Source organism: Oncorhynchus clarkii, chromosome 18, assembly GCF_045791955.1.
Source record: "Oncorhynchus clarkii lewisi isolate Uvic-CL-2024 chromosome 18, UVic_Ocla_1.0, whole genome shotgun sequence".
NCBI lineage: Eukaryota > Metazoa > Chordata > Actinopteri > Salmoniformes > Salmonidae > Oncorhynchus > Oncorhynchus clarkii.
This window is the reverse complement of record NC_092164.1, coordinates 55,370,277-55,394,518: the sequence shown is the minus strand read 5'-3', so window position 1 is coordinate 55,394,518 and position 24,242 is coordinate 55,370,277. Positions and strand designations below refer to the sequence as shown.

General features: G+C 42.8%; 1 protein-coding gene and 1 long non-coding RNA gene across 2 annotated transcripts; one reads left to right on the top strand and one right to left on the bottom strand.

Moving 5' to 3' along the window:
• Positions 1-442: 442 nt before the first annotated feature.
• Positions 443-18,286, bottom strand: LOC139373741 (uncharacterized). Its single transcript, XR_011627601.1, has 4 exons — positions 18,223-18,286; positions 12,554-12,750; positions 3,364-3,464; positions 443-531 (listed from the first exon to the last, which is right to left on the bottom strand). It is a non-coding gene; the product is annotated as an uncharacterized lncRNA (long non-coding RNA).
• Positions 18,058-24,004, top strand: LOC139373739 (motor neuron and pancreas homeobox protein 1-like). The gene is made up of 3 exons (XM_071114665.1): positions 18,058-19,200; positions 21,088-21,245; positions 22,087-24,004. The coding sequence occupies exons 1-3, from the start codon at positions 18,765-18,767 to the stop codon at positions 22,471-22,473; spliced, it is 981 nt and encodes a 326-aa protein (XP_070970766.1). The 5' UTR covers positions 18,058-18,764; the 3' UTR covers positions 22,474-24,004.
• The last annotated feature ends 238 nt before the right edge of the window (positions 24,005-24,242 follow it).

The following is a 24,242-nucleotide window of genomic DNA, read 5'->3' as shown; positions in this document are numbered from 1 at the left end:
CGGCCGTTACACTGTCATTCCCAAAACTTTTGGCCCCGACTGTAATTGTAAACAAACACAGTTAAGTTTCAAAACATGGTTAAAACTGTATTTGATAAGATGTACGGTTAGTCCTTGCATCCATAGCTCTGTCTTACATAAAACAAGTGGAGGGGTGGTCGATTTTTTTTAAATCCCGGATTACACCTTTAAGGATTGTACATTGACATTTGGGATTATAACACTGCAAAAATTTGTTTGGCAAATCCAACCAACCATTGCGTTCACCTTTTCAGTTGCCAATGAGACAATAATAGTTCTAAATCCATATCATCATCCATCATCTCCCAGTCTCACCTTGTCTTGTGCTGGTCTACAGTGCAGAGTTGGGTGATCCAGGGGGAGAGGGGGACTGGTTGTCTCTTGTGTGTAGGGAGGGGCTGCCGTTGGGGGTGGTGAGTGGTTTAATTAGAGCGAGTGCCTGGTCTCCGCCTGGTCCCTCGTCCACATTACAACATGCTGCCAGGGGTTAACTGGACTGATAAATGGGCCCTGACACACGCACACACGCACACACACACACACACACACACACACACACACACACACACACACACACACACACACACACACACACACACACACACACACACAGAATACATCTGTTTAGTCAAACGACCCTCACACTCTCACTCATGCATCCATACACTGCAGTCAGATGTGTACACACATACACACACACTTTTACCTGGTCCTCTGTGGTCAGCCTGTAAGACGGTAATTGAAAGATGCCCAAACGAGCGCTCGTTAAGTCCCTGATTGGGTAGCAGCCTTAATGACCCCGGCCCAGCGCCGTGACCTCTGGTGACTGGGCGTAAAAGTGGAACTACCGTCTCCATTAGGTTTGAGTGTCTGCATCTGTCTAGGATTACTCTCTCACCTCATCTCTCTCCTACCAATCAGACTTCATGTTCTTTTCCGTTGACAGTACAGAATTCAGATGTTAATACTTTTAGGAACCTTTGTCTTGCTTACATTATAATATATTGGAATACATTTTTAGCGTAAATCATGAAATGAAAACAGAACGATCCCTTGCTCTGGTTGCGAGGATTTGTGTGTGAGTGAATGTGTGTGTGTGCATACGTGTGTGTGTTACAGAGACGTGCCACTAGCGTGTGTTTCTTCATAAATCATGTGTCTTAATCAAAGGAGGCCTGGGCCATTAATAACAGTGTGGTTGGCCTGACGACAGAGCACAATGTAGCATAATGGAACTATTTATTCCATAATGCTGCATTGTCACCGCAGCCACCAGGAAGGGGACAGAGGGAGGAGGGGAGGGGAGGATTAGGGGGAAAGGGAGAGGGAGAGGGGAGGGGAGGGGTGGAGGGGGGAAAGGGGAGAGAAAGGAAAGAGCGACGGGAGAGGGAGAGGGGAGGGGAGGAGAAGAGGGGAGATAAAGGGGGTTGAAAGATAAGTTGGGGTTATGATGGGGAGAGATGGAGGATAGATGGAGGAAAAGTGAGAGAGAGGGATGAAGAACGAGTGGGAGAAAAATCTAACACAAGGTTGGGGTTTGAGGTGTGGGATGAGAGCACAAGGTTGGGGTTTGAGGTGTGGGATGAGAGCACAAGGTTGGGGTTTGAGGTGTGGGATGAGAACACAAGGTTGGGGTTTGAGGTGTGGGATGAGAGCACAAGGTTGGGGTTTGAGGTGTGGGATGAGAACACAAGGTTGGGGTTTGAGGTGTGGGATGAGAGCACAAGGTTGGGGTTTGAGGTGTGGGATGAGAACACAAGGTTGGGGTTTGAGGTGTGGGATGAGAGCACAAGGTTGGGGTTTGAGGTGTGGGATGAGAGCACAAGGTTGGGGTTTGAGGTGTGGGATGAGAGCACAAGGTTGGGGTTTGAGGTGTGGGATGAGAACACAAGGTTGGGGTTTGAGGTGTGGGATGAGAACACAAGGTTGGGGTTTGAGGTGTGGGATGAGAACACAAGGTTGGGGTTTGAGGTGTGGGATGAGAGCACAAGGTTGGGGTTTGAGGTGTGGGATGAGAACACAAGGTTGGGGTTTGAGGTGTGGGATGAGAGCACAAGGTTGGGGTTTGAGGTGTGGGATGAGAGCACAAGGTTGGGGTTTGAGGTGTGGGATGAGAGCACAAGGCTGGGGTTTGAGGTGAGGGATGAGAGCACAAGGTTGGGGTTTGAGGTGTGGGATGAGAACACAAGGTTGGGGTTTGAGGTGAGGGATGAGAGCACAAGGTTGGGGTTTGAGGTGTGGGATGAGAGCACAAGGTTGGGGTTTGAGGTGTGGGATGAGAGCACAAGGCTGGGGTTTGAGGTGAGGGATGAGAGCACAAGGTTGGGGTTTGAGGTGTGGGATGAGAACACAAGGTTGGGGTTTGAGGTGAGGGATGAGAGCACAGGGTTGGGGTTTGAGGTGTGGGATGAGAACACAAGGTTGGGGTTTGTGGTGAGGGATGAGAGCACAGGGTTGGGGTTTGAGGTGTGGGATGAGAACACAAGGTTGGGGTTTGAGGTGTGGGATGAGAACACAAGGTTGGGGTTTGAGGTGAGGGATGAGAGCACAAGGTTGGGGTTTGAGGTGAGGGATGAGAGAAAGAAGAAGGACTGAAGGGTCAGAGAGCGACATAAGGAGAGTGAACAGGACAGAGAGGTGGCAGGGGGAGGAGGTAGGCAAAAGGGGGCGTTATAGCAGCGTTATAGCAGCGTTATAGCAGTGTTATAGAAGCGTTATAGCAGTGTTATAGAAGCGTTATAGCAGTGTTATAGAAGCGTTATAGAAGTGTTATAGCAGCGTTATAGCAGCGTTATAGAAGCGTTATAGCAGCGTTATAGCAGCGTTATAGAAGCGTTATAGAAGCGTTATAGCAGCGTTATAGCAGCATTATAGAAGCGTTATAGCAGTGTTATAGAAGCGTTATAGCAGCGTTATAGCAGCGTTATAGCAGTGTTATAGCAGCGTTATAGCAGCGTTATAGAAGCGTTATAGCAGTGTTATAGCAGCGTTATAGCAGCGTTATAGAAGCGTTATAGCAGCGTTATAGCAGCGTTATAGAAGCGTTATAGCAGCGTTATAGAAGCGTTATAGCAGCGTTATAGCAGCATTATAGCAGCGTTATAGCAGCGTTATAGCAGCGTTATAGCAGTGCCCTGTACTAGTCTTACCATAATAACATCTCCATCACTACCATTGTGTCATATTTGCAGGTTGAATTCACGTTGGTTGACAATTCAATCAAATATCAACCAAATGTGGATGTTGGTCTGATGTCTTTGCCCCATTTGTTACTTACAGCCATTAACATATCATTGCTTTCCCAGTCTCCTTTAGTTAGATGACCCTGTTGATTAAACCTACCTGCTGTATCGGGGGGGACGGGCCGCTCAGTTAAACCAATTGGACTCCAGGTCTGAGAAAGATGAGCTCATTGACCTTTCACCTTTTAAACAGGTCATCTTCTACAGGGAAGGAGGAAGGGTAGGGAGGGAGAGAGGAAGGGAGGGAGGGCAGAGGAATGACAGATATGTAAAGATTCACGAGGAGGACACACACACATAGTCAGATGGACAGCCTGTCTGAAGGGTTAATTAGGCATGGAGATGATTGGATCAGGAGCTGAGACACACTGTGACATCATCTATCATTGACCTCCAGTAACAGACACTACATAAACATTACTCACACTGGTATCGTCAGCCATTTTCCTCAGAATACACTTTAAGCAGTAGAGACCAAATGGGTTCAAGAGCATGTAGATGATAGACTCTACATCACATCATATCAGTTCTATATAATACATGTCTCTGACTCAGAATTTTCTGGAACGTTGGGCCGTCCTGATCAGGGGCAAGGTCTCCTGATAACAGAATAGCAAAGTCGCTGTGACCCAATCTTGTCACAGCTAAGGTAATGTTACCCTCATCGATCAATTCCAAGCCATCACAAAAAGCACCAAAGCCTTCATTTACCCATTTGAACTTTCGATTTTCATATCAGTTCAGATCAGTGCACAGAGCCGCGCATGTGCACATTTGTTGATATTCTTTGCTATTTAACAAGTTATTAGCCCAGCTATAGATAAGTATAGGTCAGAAATGTGGAGTTCCTGCTCCCTACAAGAGCACAAAACCTGTAGGTTTCATTTTAAGCTGTCTTTGAAAAGCCAGTCGTTCATGTCTTAGTTAAAGGGACAGTGTGGTATTTTGAGACAGACTTGAATATGCAATAATGCCAATAGGCAGAGGGTTAGTCTACATCAGGGGTGTCAAAGTCAAATGGACGGAGGGCCAAATAAAAAAATCAGCTACAAGACGAGGGCCGGACTGTTCGAATGTTCATTGAAAAATTTTTAAATGACGCATATAGTCTAGTGAACCTAATTGAACCTACTGAAAACCTAACAAATATATTACAATATGATCAGATAAATAAAGCAATATTTTCTTATGGCTCTGTCAGTAATCTTTAATTTTCAACAGACACAAAAGACAAATTTCCTTTATATAAATATCCCCATAACATGAACATTAAATGAAAGAAACCGGTATTCAAGGCACCATCAGTAGACTATATTTTCTATTTTAGCAAAAGTGGGCTAAATTTACTTCAAAGAAAAAACAATAATAGCAATTTTCTATCATCCACTCAACTGAAATATTTTTAAAATATAATTGGATTGAAATACAAAAAAATAAAGTGCAAAAATCTATTAATCAAAAACAACACTTTGTTTAAGGAGAAGTAACATGCAGTGAAAACAAATATTAAATTTTAACTTTTAAACTTGAACTGAGTAAAAACTCTAAATATGTGATTGCACAGTAATGTTCACTTGTTTGAGGTTGAGGGTGATACTTGGTGGTGTCCCATCTTTTCCACAAGTTCATCAATGTTCGGGGTAAGGCTCTGAGCTGAAGAAATCCTCAGAATTGAGTGGAGGTGTTCAGCAGTAAGTCGACTTCTGTGTGATGTTTTGTTCAGGTTCATCAAAGAAAACAGTTGTTCACACAGGTATGTGCTGCCAAACATAGACAACGTTTGAGCAGCCTGGATGCGCAGCTGGGGCATTGTGCCGGGGAGGAAACGGGCGAACTCCGCAGCACCCACTGCCGCATATTTTGCCCTCAGTGCATCATTGCATTGGAGGTCAATCAACTCCATTTGGAGGTTTGGTGGTGAGCTTTCCACGTCAACAGCAAATGGGTTACCGAGCAGTTCCAACCTGCTTTTTTGTGCTTCAAAGTCAGCAAATCGGCGTCGAAAGTCAGCGGCAAGCATACCTATTTTATCAGCCAACTGTGTGCTCGGGAACGCACTGGTAGAGAGCTTCTCTTTCATGGTCTGGCAGCTGGGAAAGTGGCTCAAATTTTCTTTCCGCATCTGCGTCTCCCACAGAGTCAGTTTGGTTTTAAATGCCTTCACTGTACTGTACATATCAGAGATGACACGATCCCGACCCTGCAGCTGCAAGTTTATTGCATTCAGATGACTCGTAATGTCACACAGAAAAGCCATTTCACACAGAAACATTTCGTCTCGGAGTTGTGTTGTGTCTTTCCCTTTGCTGTCCAAGAACAGACAAATCTCCTCACGAAGCTCGAAACATCTTTGAAGCACCTTTCCCTGGCTTAGCCATCGCACCTCTGTGTGATAAGGCAAATCACCATGCTCCGTTTCTAACTCCGTCAGAAATGCCTTGAACTGGCGGTGATTCAAACCTTTGGCTCTGATAAAGTTAACTGTGCGCGTGATGATGCTCATTACATGCTCCATTTTCAAGGCTTTACCGCACAACGCTTCCTGGTGTATGATACAATGATAAGCTGTCAGCTCACCTGTCGCGTTTTCCTCTTGCATCTTTTCCCGTATCTTCGCCACCAGTCCGCTCCTGTGTCCACACATCGCAGGTGCTCCGTCGGTTGTCAAACCCACGAGTTTTTCCCAAGGCAGCTCCATCTCATTTACACATCTTGACACCTCTTCATACAAATCATGCCCCGTAGTTGTGCCATGCATAGGACGTAAAGCCAAAAACTCCTCTGTCACGCTTAGGTTGGAGTCCACTCCGCGGATGAAAATTGACAACTGGGCAATGTCAGAAATGTCGGTGCTCTCATCCACAGCCAAGGAATATGCAATAAAATCTTTTCCCTTTTTCACAAGCTGCTCTTTTAGATTGATGGACAACTGGTCTTCTCTCTCGGCAATGGTGTTTCTGCTCAGACTCACATTTAAAAAGAGTTGCCTTTTTTCTGGGCAAACTTCGTCACAAACTTTAATCATGCAGTTTTTGATGAAATCCCCCTCCGTAAATGGCCGGGCTGATTTAGCGATCTCTTCTGCCAAAATAAAACTGGCCTTGACAGCAGCCTGGCCTTGTGATTTGGCTTTTTTGAACAGAGCCTGTCGAGATTTGAGGCCTCGTTTTAATTCCTCTGCCTTTTGTAGCCTTTGTTCCATGTCCATATTCTTGTTTTTGTCCGCGTGTTTCGTTTCATAATGTCGTCTCAGATTATACTCTTTCAGTACCGCCACACTTTCTCCACACAGAAGACACACAGGTTTTCCAGCTACCTTCGTGAACATATACTCCGACTCCCACCTTGTTTGAAACCCCCGGTTCTCAGTATCCACCTTCCGTTTTGCCATTTTTGATGGGTATCTGAAAGTTAATTTTACTGTGATGCTGACGACTGCTGTGCCAATAAATATTGAAATGAAGCAGCCTACTGCTCGGTGCGTCACCTTTGCATTGTGGGAAATGTAGTATTGGTGCGTGTAAAAGATCTGCGGGCTGCCGGCTTGCTGCGGGCCGGTTCTAATAATAAATCAAGATCATCCCAGGGGCCGTAAAAAACCTTCTTGCGGGCCGGATGTGGCCCGCGGGCCTTGACTCTGACATATGTGGTCTACATGGTCTAATTCTCTGTATGGTAATAACAATTCATTTTATTTTGTAAAGTGATCTCTTGCATCATACAACACAATGCAATGTAAAGTCACCTATTTGGCCCATGGTGTTACAGACCACGTAAAAAATTATTAATTCATGTCAAGCCCTTCAAAATGTTTTTAAAAGTCTCAAGCAATTTAGGCCTGCATTGAACACCACATATCTATCAATGAGGAGACCAAGGCGCAGCGTGGTAAGCGTACATAACTTATTTAATGAAAGAACAAACACTGAACAAAACAAACCGTGACACTATATGGCTAGTGCAGAACAGGCAACTAAACATAGAATAACAACCCACAAAATACCCAAGGAATATGGCTACCTAAATATGGTCCCCAATCAGAGACAACAATAAGCAGCTGCCTCTGATTGAGAACCAATCTAGGCGACCATAGACGTAAACTCCTAGACATACAAAAACCCCTAGAAAATACAAAACTAAACAAACCACCGTTGTCACACCCTGACCTAACCAAATAAAGAAAACAAAGATAACTAAGGTCAGGGCATGACAATGTCATAGAAATCTAAAGTTATTTCCATGTGAAAATGTTATGGGATTTGCTCCATTGGTTTTGTTGGTAGGCCTACATTATGCTCCAATCCCCAGATTAGCCTATTGGCTACTGTCTAAAACTGTAAGGATACAGCCTATTGGCTACTGTCTAAAACTGTAAGGGTACAACCTCATTGTTCACTGTAAAGGCACACACACACACACACACACACACACACACACACACACACACACACACACACACACACACACACACACATACATACATACACACACACACACACACACACACACACACACACACACACACACACACACACACACACACACACACACACACACACACACACACATACACACACACACACACACCCTCCATTGTTGAGACATATTTTTATCTCTCCTGTCATCAAGTCATCTGGGGGTCAGCTCTATTGCCTTTGTTGTGGAGGAAGTTTTCAATTCGCTCTTGTCTTTAGAAGGAACGTGTGAACAGAACAATAGACAGAATAGAGAGTCTGGGTGGCACATTGTCCCCTGTGTGTGTGTGTGTGTGTGTGTGTGTGTGTGTGTGTGTGTGTGTGTTCAGTGTGTGTGTGTTCAGTGTAGCCATCCAGCACCCCAGCTGCCAAGGCTTCCCAGAAATAAGATTTCATCATGACATAGATTCTATGTTTTATTTGATGTCACTGACTCAACAGTAGACTGATACTCTGTCAAACTAATTAGCAGTAATCATTTTCAATAATTGACAGAGGTTGAGACTTAGGTCTCTCTGTCTCTCTCAATTGAAGGGCTTTATTGGCCTGGGAAACATATGTTAACATTGCCAAAGCAAGTGAAATAGACAAGTAACAAAAGGAAAATGAACAAGGGAAATAGACAAGTAACAAAAGGAAAATGAACAAGGGAAATAGACAAGTAACAAAAGGAAAATGAACAAGGGAAATAGACAAGTAACAAAATGAAAATGAACAAGGGAAATAGACAAGTAACAAAAGGAAAATGAACAAGGGAAATAGACAAGTAACAAAAGGAAAATGAACAAGGGAAATAGACAAGTAACAAAAGGAAAATGAACAAGGGAAATAGACAAGTAACAAAATGAAAATGAACAAGGGAAATAGACAAGTAACAAAAGGAAAATGAACAAGGGAAATAGACAAGTAACAAAAGGAAAATTAACAAGGGAAATAGACAAGTAACAAAAGGAAAATGAACAAGGGAAATAAACAATGAGAATTTAACAGTGAACATTACACTCCCAAGAGCTTTAAAAGAATAAAGACATTTTAAATGCTATAATATTGGCTACAAAAAAAGGAGCTCTCTAGAACCTAAAAGGGTTCTTCGGCTGTCCCCATAGGAGAACCCTTTGAGGGACCCTTTTGGGTTCCAGGTAGAACCCTTTTCACAGAGGTTTTTAAGGGTATTCCTTTGGGGGTTGTAACCCTTTTGGGACCCTTTCTTCTGAGAGTGAATATTCAGTGTTGTAACACTGTGCAAATAGTTGAAAGGGAAAATAAATCAACAGGTTGTGTTTACATGGTGTGTGTTCTTCACATGTTGCCCGTTTCTCGTGGTAACAGGTCACACATCTTGCTGCTGTGATGGAATACTGCTATTTCACCTAATAGATATGGGAGTTTATCAAGATTGGATTTGTTTTCAAATTCTTTGTGGGTCTGTGTAATCTGAGGGAAATGTGTGTCTCTGATGGTCGTACAGTTGGCAGGAGGTTAGGAAGTGCAGTTTGGTTTCCACCTCATTTTATGGGCAGGGGGCACATAGCCTGACTTCTCTTGAGAGCCAGGCCCGCCCGATGGCACCCTTTCTCAATCTCAATCTCATCATTCAAAGACTCAATCATGGACACTCTTACTGACAGTTGTGGCTGCTTTGCACAATGTATTGCTGTCTCTACCTTCTTGCCCTTTGTGCTGTTGCCTGTGCCCTATAAAGTTTGTACCATGTTTTGTGCTGCTACCATGTTGTGCTGCTGCCATGTTGTGTTGCTACCATGTTATTGTCATGTTGTGCTGCTGCCATGTTGTGTTGCTACCATGTTATTGTCATGTTGTGTTGCTACCATGCTGTGTTGTCATGTCTTGCTGCCATGCTATGTTGTTGTCTTAAGTCTCTCTTTATGTAGTGTTGTGTTGTCTCTCTTGTCATGATGTGTGTTTTGTCCTATATTTATTTATTTTTTAATCCCAGCCCCAGTCTCAGGTGTCCTTTAGCCTTTTGGGAAGGCATCATTGTAAATAAGAATTTGTTCTTAACTGATTTGCCTAGTTAAATAAAGGTTAAATTAAGGTTAAATAAATCAAACAGTGAGAGAGTATATGCGTCTCTCAAGTGTGTGAGAGAGCGAATGAAACAGAGAACAAGTGAAGGAGATGGCGTTGCCGCGACGGAGATCTTCAAAGAGCTTGATGGTTCTCTCTATCCCTCCTAAGTGGTGAGATAATGCAGCGAGGAGAGGGATGGGGAGATACCAGGGTGAAAGTAATGATGTCTTATTGTGCCTGATAACAAGTGTTTATCTGCTATCAGTGCCGCTGCACACAATGGGGCCCTTGTATAGGGAGCAGTAAAATACAGACTGTTAGCTGGAAGAACCCATTAAATGCCCATAAAGATCACCAGCTGCCCTGATAGGCTGAAAGGAGCTTTTGTTACCTGGGAAAAAACCCCAGGAGAGACAGGAGCGAGGACGGCAGGAGAAAAGGAAGGAAGGGAAGGAGGGAAGCAGATATGGGAGAGAGGGAGGTAGTGTGGGAGAGTGGGAGGTCATGTGGGAGAGAGGGAGGTAGTATAGGAGAGAGGGAGGTAGTGTGGGAGAGAGGGAGGTAGTATAGGAGAGAGGGAGGTAGTGTGGGAGAGAGGGTGTCAGTGTGGGAGAGAGGGTGTCAGTGTGGGAGAGAGGGAGGTCATGTGGGAGAGAGGGAGGTAGTGTGGGAGAGAGGGAGGTAGTGTGGGAGAGAGGGTGGTCATGTGGGAGAGAGGGAGGTAGTGTGGGAGAGAGGGAGGTAGTGTGGGAGAGAGGGAGGTAGTGTGGGAGAGAGGGAGGCAGTGTGGGAGAGAGGGAGGTAGTGTGGGAGAGAGGGAGGTAGTGTGGGAGATAGGGTGGTCATGTGGGAGAGAGGGAGGTAGTGTGAGAGAGAGGGAGGTAGTGTGGGAGAGAGGGAGGCAGTGTGAGAGAGAGGGAGGTAGTGTGGGAGAGATGGAGGTAGTGTGAGAGAGAGGGAGGTAGTGTGGGAGAGATGGAGGTAGTGTGGGAGAGAGGGAGGTAGTGTGGGAGAGAGGGGGGTAGTGTGGGAGAGATGGAGGTAGTGTGGGAGAGAGGGAGGTAGTGTGGGAGAGAGGGAGGCAGTGTGGGAGAGAGGGAGGTAGTGTGGGAGAGAGGGAGGTAGTGTGGGAGAGAGGGAGGTAGTGTGGGAGAGAGGTAGGTAGTGTGGGAGAGATGGAGGTAGTGTGGGAGAGAGGGAGGCAGTGTGGGAGAGATGGAGGTAGTGTGGGAGAGAGGGAGGTAGTGTGGGAGAGAGGGAGGTAGTGTGGGAGAGATGGAGGTAGTGTGGGAAAGAGGGAGGTAGTGTGGGAGAGATGGAGGTAGTGTGGGAGAGAGGGAGGTAGTGTGGGAGAGAGGGAGGTAGTGTGGGAGAGAGAAGGAGGTGTGGAACAGAGAGAGGAAGAGGATAGAGCAGTGTGTCCCAATCAAGGCGTAGATTAGACCATTTTTGAGAAGGAATCTGAACTTTATAACTGTTTGTTTGTCTGAGGCAAACATCTGCTTTCTCTGAATCAATATGATAGAGAAACAGCTATGTAACGATTGTGGGAAAATGTTATCAACCAGTTCCCTCCCTCAAGTCTTATATGATTGGGTACTCAGTCCTGCATTCACCATTTTACTATGAGATTATTCTTCAGGCTATGTATAGTACCCATTATGAGATATTCCAAGCAGATCACTGTTATACAAGTCAGTATTCAAAGTCTGTCTATGTCTGAGGATGTCGGGGAGATGACGTGAAACCTGGCCACTATGGGGCAACAGTAAGCGCTGTAGGTTTCGGTTTTGCGAGGGCGTTGTGGGCGAGGGTGGGCGTAAGCATCTGTCTCTGATTCCAAAGTTTGCAAGTTTGAAAAAAAAAACATATATTTTTGTTATAAGCCTACACCAAACCTTAACCCTTACCTTAACCATTCTGAGTTAATGCCTAATCTTAAGAATTCTCAGTTAATGCCTAAACTTAACCCCAACCTTAAAAATTCAGAGTTAATGTCTCACCTTAAACACCTGGACCACATCGAAATGTGACTTTGAGAAACACGGATGAGCGTCTAATTCTGACGTGAGACTGTGAGAGCTGATTGGATATTCAACCTTGGTTTCACTGCTGATTTGAAACTATGTGATGTAGCTACCGCGGTGATAATAACCTTCATTTGATGAGCTTGTACAAAAAAATTGCTGATGCGACAAGTTTTCCAGTCGGCCCACTAATGGGTTTTTTCTCGTTGAGATTCATCTATCTATTTGGTCATTTCATTCAAATCCAGTTAAGGCAACCTGTTTTTGTCCAATTTAGTAACAAGCAAACAATCTCCTAATTAGCTCATGCTTTGTGATGACACATCAGGGAATCAGGCCATATCGCCTGTCCTCGTTTAGTGTTTGTGAGGTCACAGATTTAAAAAATGCTGATACACACCTGCTGAAGACCCACCAACACCTTTAACTAAGAAAGAGAAGAGAGGGAGAGAGAGGGAGACAGAGACAGGTAGACAGAGACATTCCCATGTCCAGTGTGCACAACATAAAGCAAAGCTCAATATTAGTTAATAAATTACAGAAGAAAAAAGGGAGAGAGAGAGAGAGCTGGAATAGAAAAAACCTCTAATAAATTACCGTTATCTCCTTAATGAGACGACATTAATTAGGGTCTCAAGGTCTGGCGGAGAGCAGGGTGATTTATCGAGCAGCTCTAACAGTGTGGGAATTAGTCTAATTAGGAAAGAGATGGAGAGCTGATTTTCACTTCATAAAAAGACCATTGTTGAACCCAAACCATTTATCAGAACCAGGTTTGCCCGGCTGAGACGTGAGTACAGGAAGAACTGGGAGCTCACACACCGTCCAGGTGGTGTACTTGTCTGTGGATCCTTGGTGGAATGTCAATTGAATTTCCTTGAATCCTTGTGTCCTATCCTCACACCCTTCACTTACTTCCAATTGAAAACATCAGAGGATTCAAGGAAAGGAAACCTGAAATGAAGGATCAGACTTAGAGACAGTCGTCATGTTGGCCAGACAACCATAGATGTACATCTACTCTATGTTGGCACCAAAGGTACCAGGGTGACAGTTGTATTATAGCTATCCTACAGTAGTACTATAGTTTTACACATAGTTTGTCAGTACAGATGTAGGATCTTCATTTGAGCATTTTCTCACAGCAGGAAAATTTAATTATTCTTTGGATTATAATTAATAGACATTTTTTGTAGGGGTTGATACATTTTTTAGTTAGGGCATATCAAGTCTGACATTTTAAAGTGGAAATGATAAACTTTAGAATCCTTTTTAAACCTTGAATACACTTCAAGTTTGCATTTCCTGGAAATGTCCTTCATCAACAGGGTGATCAAATGATGTGTAGCGTTTAGCATTGTGTCTGACCTGCTCTTGGCAGTGATTCCTCTCAGAGTAACCAAAGACTGTGTGTGTGAAGCAACATGTCCTGTATCCAGAATGTTATCAGAGTCTCAAGTTCAGGAGGATACATTTTCTGGAGAAGGAGATGCACATGTTGTTTTGTAGAAATAAGCAACTGTTTCGTAGAAATAAGTGACTGTTTTGTAGAAATAAGCAACTTTTTCATAGAAATAAGCAACTGTTTTGTAGAAATAACTGTTTTATAGAAATAACTGTTTTATAGAAATAAGAGACTGCCTAAAGTGAGGGTGGCTCTCTATTCATGTATGTGCATTCCAGGAACATTATCAGTCAACAGGTGTGTGTGTGTGTGTGTGTGTGTGTGTGTGTGTGTGTGTGTGTGTGTGTGTGTGTGTGTGTGTGTGTGTGTATGTGTGTGTGTGTGTGTGTGTGTGTGTGTGTGCGTGCTTGACTTTTTTTGACTGATTTTGCTCTTGAATGCACCTCTGCGAGATCAGACATGCAGGTCCTTATCAGCAGGTTGAACAAACCCTGAGGACCAGTAACCCAGAGTGAGTCAATAAACAGCTGACTGACAGGGACAGCAGATCACTGCAGACCTGAGTTCAAACACTACTCAAAATCTTTTCAAATATATATATATATATATATATATATATATATATATATATATTTAAATATTTAATTTTTGCATTTTCCAATTAAGAACATTCAAAACAAACGTGAAAAGATATTAGACAACGATAGGACAAAGTGACAGTAACAGACGAGCGTAACAAAAAAACAATAATAATTATAATTATATATACAAACATACAATAAGAAAAAAATAATAACGAGACATTGGATCACCTGCCGTAGGCTACATATTATACATTACGTGTGAAACATTATGTGAGGATTATATAGAGATTCAATCAATGAGATGTGGGGGGAGATTCTCCATGTAGTCAATACAAGTTTGCCAAATTCTGTAAAATGTCTTTAACTTATTCCTCCAGCAGTAAGTGATTTTCTCCAAAGGGATACAACTATTAACTTCCGATAGCCACATTGCAACTGGCAGGGAGGAATCCAATTTCCATTTCAAGGCAATACGTTTCTTGGCAATCGCTAGCAATATTTCTGTTAGCTTTATAGTATGGCTTTGCCTAAGATTGGTGTTAGTAAAGTTACCCAATAGACAGACCTCCGGGTCTAAAGGGAATGCAACCCCGTGAATTGAGGATATGGTATCGCATACCCCCTGACAGAAACCGTGTAGTTTTGAACACTGCCAAGTGGAATGGAGGAATGTTCCTTCATCTGAGCCACTTTTCAAATACTTTTTTTGTTTTACTGTACCTGGAGTGCCAGGTGATGCAGATGTGCACTTTTGGGACTATTCAATTGGTTCCATTGCACCAGGTAAGCTTAATGAAGCGGAGATAATGTATTGTAAATGATTTTGAATACTAATTGAACCCAGGTCTAGATCACACAGGGAACACATGGCATGAGAACCAACCCCAACCTTTATGGCTCCTGTCATGTAGATCACAGCCCAGAGCCGTGGTAATGATTGAAAAATATGCCTGTAATGACGATAAGCTCTTTAATGTTTCCTAAACTCCGCCGGCACTAACGTTTAAGGCCAGAGATCTAATTAATTAACTGATCAACTTTGACTTTGTAGTGCAATGCGGGCCGCTCTCTCAGAACGACTCAAGCACCTGCCCGTGGGGACTTGCAGGGTGTGTGTGTGTGTGTGCGCGCGCGTGTGCGTGTGTGCGCGCATGTGGCGTGTGTGTGGTGTGTGTGTGTGCGTTACGTGTGTGTGGTGTGTTCAAGACAAGGGCAGCTCTGCAAGTACTCCTGTCTTTGTGGCAGGCATGCCAGGGTGTGTTTGTGAGTCCATCTAGCCCTACATGGCCAGCAGGACACTCTGGGCTTCTTATTAAAAACTATTCAGACACCCCTGTGCTGTTAGGAGATACATCTAACCAAGAGGGCAGGCTAAATGTACTGAAATAGTCCTATACAGTTTCTAGGGCCTTTATACCTGCTGACAATATTGACAAAACAAACACAGAGCAAATCTTAATTTGAGATTGTGTGCATAACTATTGATTTCGTGTAAATGTAATTTTACGCACACCGATGTCTGGATAGGATTCGGCCCAGTGAGTCTACGGCAGCGGCCGAGACGGAATTCCATCGGATGCAACAGCAGCAGGAAGGGGTTTGCTACTGAGGGACGAGCGGTGATGATGTGAATGTTTGTTCTCCTGTGTTGTTTGAAGGTGGATGGGTGGTGGGTGCGCGGTAGGGTGCGTGCCACCGTAGAAGCCGCACGTTGCTAAGTGTTCAAACCTAGGGACCTGACATCGGGGCAGCGGTGCCATTTCGATCATTGATTTAATTTAATTTGTGCACCTCAGACACCGGGTGCGGATGACGGATTTACCCACGGCCGGGCTATTTAAATTACTTTTAAATCATAAAAGCAAAGAAACGAGGCGCGAGGGGAAGAGGTTGGGAGGAATAGGCAGAAAGCACTCGCGTGGCGGCGGCTGATTTCCCTGGAGCAAATTAGCTCTATATCAGACCTGGCGACAGGCGGTATTCTGGGTGATAGGGAGCAGAGAGGGGGTGGAGGGGTTGGTGAGGGAGGAGGGCGGCAGCCCCCGGCGTGTCACTGCTTCAATCTTCTAGACGCAACAACAATAACCACATACACCACCTCGCTGTGAGCGACGGTCTACAGCGGGGAGAGGTGACCATTTAAGCGTTTTATGCATCTTCCTAGGCCTGATTTCAATTTCTTGAGATATAATTTAGAGCCTTTCGGATTAGGCCGCGTGCCCCTTGGATTTTATGGGCCTCGTCCACTACTCTTCCAATTCGTGGGGCTCATTCACTATTTGATTATTCAACTGTGCTTCAAGTCATAAGTGCTATTGCCTACATCTGAGTACTTATACTAATATTTTATAATATTGGAATATTCATTATAAGTCTTTGACAGTTATTATAAAGATACAAAAATCCCTCTAGGATGTATTTTCTATTGTCAACCTTTTCACAATTAGGCTAAATAAATCACAAAAAGTGATTTGTGGATGATGTTTTGTATCCTTGAAATATTCCTGGATAAAATTGTTCCGATAATTTTAAAGTAAATGATCTAATCAAAATAATGTATGCCTGTTTTCACAACATAACTAAAGTCTGGTTTTATGAAAATCTACCAGTTTGTTAAAAACATATATTGCAAGAATAAATGCACAGGATAATAGTAAAACAAATATTTAGCAAATATTACTACTGAGTTTGAAAATATGACGTTATTGTTAAATAACGAATCTGAAATGACTTTCATTATATTATTAATTCATGTTTATTCAAATGCAAATCGAACATGTGTTGTGTATAGGTTACCATGGCATTTTTAGGCCTAAACTTTAAACTATGTTTTTCAAAGATTGTTGCTGAGTGGAGCATCATGGGTAAATACATATGAGTTGATCAAATAATGTATCATGTTCAGTAACCTATTAGCCATTGTGATACAACTATGAGCAAGTGGGCTTTATATGTTTACTTCATAAAAATGTCAAAATAACTATCACTTAGGACCTTATAACAGTTGCTAGTGATTATTGGACTCGTGGTAGATTTGGTCTGGGGGTAGTAATTACAATAGTATCACAGGAGTTAATGCCATGACGACTACGTATTCTGCGTCACCTGCTTGGCCTGTTAGAAACGGGATATTTGTTATTTTTTTGAAGTGCTTACGGCCCAACAATGTTCACATGACCTGAGGTGAGGACCACCTACAGTAGGACAATGTCTGCTTTCGTTCACACACCTGCGCGCATTCCTCCTCAGGGGTCAGTCAGATCATGAAGATTGCGGTTGTTAAAGGTGGGAGACAACAGGGAGATTCCCCATAGTTCACTGACCGGAGCCGGGAGGCAGGACGCAGTGTTGTTGCACCACATACAAACATGTAGAGAGTAAAGCTATTCTGCTTCTCATTGCTGCATATATCTTAAAACCTTATGACACATACCAATATAAGGATGTGGCTTGCACCTGTGACTGAATGATATCTTCCTTGTCTAAAACTTTCCTTCCTCTCGTCTAAAACTAACGGTGCTGATTTAAAACGAGTTGTAAAGCCTAACTAGGAATATGACAGACTAATAACTGACAAATTATTATTTTAATCATGTTGTTTTTCTGATTTCCTTAATTTATTATGTTTTTACATGATTACCGATATGCTGTGGGCCTATGTAAATAGGCCTAATTACGTAGATGAATAGAAATGAGTCTTGGACATGGAAGATAAGACACCTGGAGTGTGACCTAGCTATTCTATGCTAAATCAACTTTATTAATGGACTATATCTTCCGCTGATGTATAATTCTAGCTCATAAAGATGAATTACATTAGCATTTCAACCTGGAGAAACCCATGGGTTTTAAAATAAGCAAATCGTTAATATTGTGCTAATTGAAATATAAATCTCTTGCCAATATTTCCTCTGAATAGACACGCAGAACAGATAATGATAGCACGATGTATTTGATTTAGGCTGTAAATAGATGTCCAAAATATGGCTTGAGATCCAAATGTGCAAAAACTACAAATCTGTAACATACTTTTATTATTTTCATCATCACTGTTATTATTATAATCACAATGTGGTAAGTTATGTTTAAATAATCATCACCATTATTATAAATATTGTATCAATTTGTACTAATAGCTATGTAATAACTATAACTACAGTATTTGTTCTATTATAGCCTAGACCACTTGTATCTTGTTACCTGATTCAGGCGCGTTCATAACGCAGCAACACATACAGTAGAAAAGGCTAATATTGCTACCAGTTCTCACAGTCTCACGTCACAATTAAACACAGCAGAAAGTGTTGCTGACAGACAGAGGGAAAGAGGTTGGACATTTCTCATGCAGGAGACGTGTGAGGCGCGTTCAGAGGTTTCTTGAGTCGCGTGGAAATGAGAGAGTAATTAGTTAATTAGAAAACGGTCGACTAAACTCACCCCTCGAGTACCTGCATTAGCCAATCACAGCTCAGACAGCCACAGGGGTGGGGGAGACGGCGTCTGAAGGAGTGAAACACTTGCTTTAGTTGGTTAAGTTGCTATTAAACACCAAGACCTGGCTGTTAGTCATCACATGTGATGTGAATACGCGGATAGAGGACTACAGAAACCAAATGGACACTCGGAAAGCATTGCAATTTAATATTTTGTTGTATCATTTTATTTGCTAATAATTTAAGCTCTTCAGGGTTCTTCAGAGAATATTTTACCAGAACTGTTACAGGTAGGTGATAGCGAGGGAGTGAGCAAAACTAAGGAGCCTGCTATCGAAACGCATACTAAAAGTACATCCTCTCATATATTTATCATTGCTCTGACTTATTTTGGTTACGAGAGGGTTGCACTGGCATCCTCAGAGTGACTTTTATAAAAAACTGAAACATTTAAACAGAAGATTGGAGTTGGAGCTGTGCTCTGACGCACAGAACAAGTGTACATTGGCAGGTCTGACCTTTGAGCAGCTCGCGGCAGTTTTCCTGATGAGAGTCGGTATGGAGAAATCGAATAATTTTCGAATCGATGCTCTGCTGGCCGACGAGACTCACCGGGCGAACCGAGACCTCTCCCCAGGTCTGAGCAGTGACAGCCCTGCGGGCAGCCCTGTGTCCTGTCGGCGAGCGGACACCCCGTCCCCGCGCAGGACGCCCATTCATCTTCAAACCGGGATAATCCCCAAGCCGGGACTGCTGAACCTCCCTCACACGGGACTCGCCTCGCTACCCCAAATGTACCCTGCCCCTATGTACCCAATGTCGGCTTTGGGTGGACATCACCCTGCCTTCGCCTACTCCGGCTTCACACACCTTACCCAGTCGTACCCAGACCACCTGAAGGCGGCTGCCATGGCAGGGTCTCTCCCCCTGGAACACTGGATCCGTGCTGGAATGATGATACCACGTCTTCCAGACTACAGTTGTAAGTATAGTACACATGTGGGCTAGGCAGCACACTCAATAGGCTATATATACTCTTGTCACAAATATATCAACAAACGAAAAAGAGAGGCATTATGCGCTAGGCCCATGGGGTTTCTTTTAAAATCGGGGATGTAAATGGAGTTGTCCATTGGTCTGTTGGTGATGTGTTTTTGTGCTTGCTCAGAACACATAGGCAATATAATTAATATAGCCAAGCAGACACAAAGCTAAGCGTAATTGCTGTAATCAATCATGTTTTTCAAATAGGTGTGGCGGGTATCAAGCAGAAATGAACTTACGCCCAGATACCGGAGGTTTATTGGTAGGGAAGGGATCGTTTGATCACTTAACAACCACTTCCAAAGCATTGAACCCAACCGCCTAGAGGTGTCGTAAAATCACTTATTGTTCCTCATTGCATGTAATCCAAAGGTGAGGGAAAGCAAATACAGGTACACACACACACACACACACACACACACACACACACACACACACACACACACACACACACACACACACACACACACACACACACACACACACACACACACACACACACACACACACACACGTTGTAAACATAATCAAATATATGTTCTAAGATTAGGCTAAATGTTGCAATTAACTTTAGCTAGGTGTGCAAAACTTAAACGTATTTGATACCAGTATTGATAACAAAACTCAACATATTATAACATATCCCATAACACATTTTACAAAAAAGTAGAAAATGATAATAATCTGAGGAATAACACCAACAACAACAATAATAACAATAATCATACATTTCAATTAGTAAATAATGAATACATCTAATACGTAGGTTATTGGTTAATAATACGTGTTATTATATATTTATTATAATAATATTGTGTTACTAATTGTATTCATATTATTTCTAACTATTGCTAACATTTTTACCAATCAGGCAAGATCTGTTTCAAAACATTTTTATTTCAATATAAGAGCAAGAACAATAGGGCTACATACAAGGTATTATTATAGAATTGTAATATTTTCATGTGTATTATATCATGCTATATATTAATTACATGCTTATATTAATCCACCTTTATTGCAATATTTAAACACATATTTTTAACTGCTTTCTGAACATATAATATTGCACATTCAATCTTAATGGTAGAACGGTTTTGTTCTTTGTTCAGTCATTAATACACAACGTCTGAAAAATATAGGCTATTTAAGTATCATGTAGAGGTATAGGCCTAAATATTGTTTAAGTGTAGTCTCATGAAAAGTCTTCGATCGATTTACTGCTAACTATAATATCATGTTTTTATTTTTGGCCTTTTCATTTCGCCATAAACGTCAACTCGATGAACATTGTCTTTGTACTGAGGAGCAAACTATAAACAAACACCTAAAACATTCTGCTAGTTCACCAATAAAATCACTAAAGCTTCATCGAATTTTCATTAAGTTAATGGTGCTCGCGCTTTTTATGGTTCTAGCGCCCAGCTTCTGCCGTGTCCTCTCGTCGACAATAAACTGAAGTAAAGCTATTATAGTTAATGATGGCGAGAGAGTGCGGGCATGTGTGTGTGTGTTCCTCCCTCAAGATTATATTGGACTTCCTATGTCCTTGGTATTGCAGAAATAAGACCATTGAAACAGTCTGAGATTAAATCTACTCACATGCATTGTCCAATAGCTTGAATTGACCAGAACACAGGCTTAGTAGCCTACACATCTCATTACATTTGGGAAGAACATAGTTGGGGAGAATTAAGCTATTGATTAGGCCAGAGTCTTTGTAACTTTCTACTCAATTGTTCACCAAAAATGATCCACAATGAAGAATATTGTACTGTACTAAGGTCTCTCTCCCCCCCCCCCCCTCTCCCTCTCCCCCTCTCAGCACCCCAGGCAGGACTCCTGGGGAAGTGTCGTAGGCCCCGGACGGCTTTCACCAGTCAGCAGCTCCTTGAGCTGGAGAACCAATTTAAACTCAACAAGTACCTGTCCAGACCCAAACGCTTTGAGGTGGCCACCTCTCTCATGCTGACTGAAACACAGGTGAGGGAGAAAAGGTGTCATTCTGTGTGTGTCTGTGTGAGCGTGTATATATGTGTCTGTGTGAGCGTGTATATATGTGTCTGTGTGAGTGTGTATATATGTGTCTGTGTGAGCGTGTATATATGTGTCTGTGTGAGTGTGTATATATGTGTTTGTTTGTTGATTCCCACCTGGCAGGCTATTCCAGCGCTGGCCTGTTATCCTATGTTCCTCTGGGAAGAACCTGTACAAATGATCCCTGGTGTGTTTGTCCTTGAAATAGACTGTCTACTATGGGGCGGCAGGGTAGCCTAGTGGTTAGAGCGTTGGACTAGTAACCGGAAGGTTGCAAGTTCAAATCCCCGAGCTGTTGTTCTGCCCCTGAACAGGCAGTTAACCCACTGTTCCTAGGCCGTCATTGAAAATAAGAATTTGTTCTGAACTGACTTGCCTAGTTAAATAAAGATTAAAAAATAAATAAAAAATGCTCTGTTAGTCACTGGAGAGTAATGTGATATCAGACTGGCAGTTCCTTATTTAGCTAATATATTACAGCTCTCTTGTTTCACCTGCCTCATCTAGTCCCAAATACCACCCCTAACGAAGCAGTTGACATGTTGATTTAAAAGATCAACTCCTCTGTGTTCGAACATATTCAGCACGTTTTGGAATGACTTCTTCAGATAAATCTTTCTGCAAGTGAGTAACAGTTGTTGTTGACATTTCAGCCCGGTTTAGTAGACAGAAAATGGCATCCCAAATGTACTAAACTGAGTGTGGGGATAGAGAGATAGAGACTGCAGGTGAGAGACCTCCTGCAATTAGTGTGTGGCTGACAGGCCTGCGTTTTGTCTCTCCTCAGGTAAAGATCTGGTTCCAGAACCGCCGGATGAAGTGGAAGCGCAGCCGCAAGGCCAAGGAGCAGGCATCTGCATCTGCCCAGTCTGAGGCGGAGCGACTACGCACCGGGGGAAAACCGACCAATGGCAAACCAGCTGAGAATAAACAAGCTTTCACTCAGGATGACGGGGGAGAGCTAGACCTAGAAGAAGCAGAGGAGGAAGAGGAGGAAGAGGAGGAGACGCCACACGAGTTTGATGTTACCATGGGTGGCGCGGTGGGGTTGCAGCGTTCAGCAGACTTTCTGAAGCTCACAGCGGAGCTTGGTTACAACCCCCACAGTCCCTTCTCTGAGGACGACTTAGTGGGGGTGACAGGGGGGGACAGGAAGATAGGCGCAGGGTTGTGAAAAGACACACCCAGAAAGGAAAACGCCAGAGACACTGCTGCTTGACACTGGCTCTGGGAAAGTGGGGGTCTATAGTGTAAAAAGAGAAAAAAATGATGTGCCATTTCAAAAGCCTATGACAGTGTTTTTTGTGTACATAATGCTCAACGCAATGTAATGTTTCTGTGACCCTGATGGAGTTGTTTAAGGCAGGGGTTTCCAAACTGTGGGTCGCCCCCCACCCCCAAAAAAATGTTTTAAAGGAACTCAATCCGGCTTTAAACTTATTCTTGAAAGTTGTACTAGTAGAATGCACATGGTGTCATTTCTATATTGGGTATTGCATCATCAGTTCCTCTTGTCCTGTCAGTCATTACATACCTTAGAGAGATATTTATAACTTGTTAGAAATGTCCAGATCCACTAGCCCATGTCTGCTAATGTTTTTATTTATTTTGTTTTTCAGCTCATAGATGTTGGAATCATGTTTTTGTCACTCAAATATCACATGAATACACATTAGGCATGGCAAAATGTACAGAATTGCAGGAAATAAGCTTTAAACCTGCAAAATTCTCTCCACCAACAAGAAGGGTGTGAACAGTCTGTCACGAACAGTGCTTGTGCCCATAGAAATAGACATGCCTCGCCCGCAGGGGGGTGTGGGATGTTCCCCAATGCTGGAAGGGGTGTTCCCCAATGCTGGTACCCCTGGTTTAAGGTATAGGTGTTCTTTAGGTTGGACTCACATCTCTAAGGATGAGGGAATATAACGCATTTTATATTCATCATCACATCAAGTAAGGCTGACTAAGACACTGAACCCTGTCTCTCTCTGCTGTATTTTTTCATGGCATGCAACTCCAAAAAAATGTTTTTACACAGGACATTCACCGGCTGGCTGTAAGACTCCTGTGTTTTTCATCCAATTGGACTGAGAAGTACTGTAGCAGCAGTGAAGCAGTGAACACCACTGACCTCTATTACCTTATCATCCATCTCAGCTAAACTCCACCCCTGACAGGCTAACTGACAGATGTGGCTCCACCCACCTGCAGTGCTAAAGGATGTGATACAACCAAGTTACGTTCAGAACCGTTGGACTGTTGCAAACTGCAACTTACACTGGCAGGAGTGAACAAACCCTGAGCAGTTTGCATTAGCTGAAAACGAAGGGGAAAGTGTTGCAAAGTGTTGCAGAATGTTGAGTGATGTTGTGAATGTCAGACATCTTGGATTTACAGACTTTCTATGATGTCTCATATACTCTATCTTGTGTGTGCAATTGAACATTGTTGTCATGTAAATTCAGATATCTGTTGTTATTGTTGTTTGTTTGTTTATTGTTGTTATTTAACCACATTTAAATGTATCTAATTTATTTGAATTGACAGGTAAATGACAGGGAAAAAGTTAATGTGTTTATCTGAAACTGGTCTGTGTTGATGTCAACTGCGTGAAATAAAAAAACAGAAATGAAAATTGTTCAAATAACTTGAGAAATGTAGGATTTATGCAAAGTTAACTCATTAAAATGAGAGATTGATTTGTGGAGAACATTTAGAACGTGTATAAGTCATCTAAAGTATTTTAAAAGTGGGTTTAGTGGAGATCAATGAGAGGGAGTTACACAAACACATTGAGCAGGCAAAGCTGAGCATTTCTTTAAGAAAGTTATTAGTGTGTGGAGCCTTCATAATGACCTTGTGAGTCTTCTGCAACCACACAGGGATGGTAACAATAGGGTAGAGAGGTCCAACTATAAATCCAGCTAAAACAGACATATTGGC

Bases quoted from the DNA above. Each gene is read 5' to 3' on its own strand.
- LOC139373739 (XM_071114665.1), top strand. From the start codon at position 18,765: ATGAGAGTCGGTATGGAGAAATCGAATAATTTTCGAATCGATGCTCTG. The intron at 19,201-21,087 runs GTAAGTATAGTA...TCCCCCTCTCAG, and splicing joins ACGTCTTCCAGACTACAGTT to CACCCCAGGCAGGACTCCTG. The intron at 21,246-22,086 runs GTGAGGGAGAAA...GTCTCTCCTCAG, and splicing joins TCATGCTGACTGAAACACAG to GTAAAGATCTGGTTCCAGAA.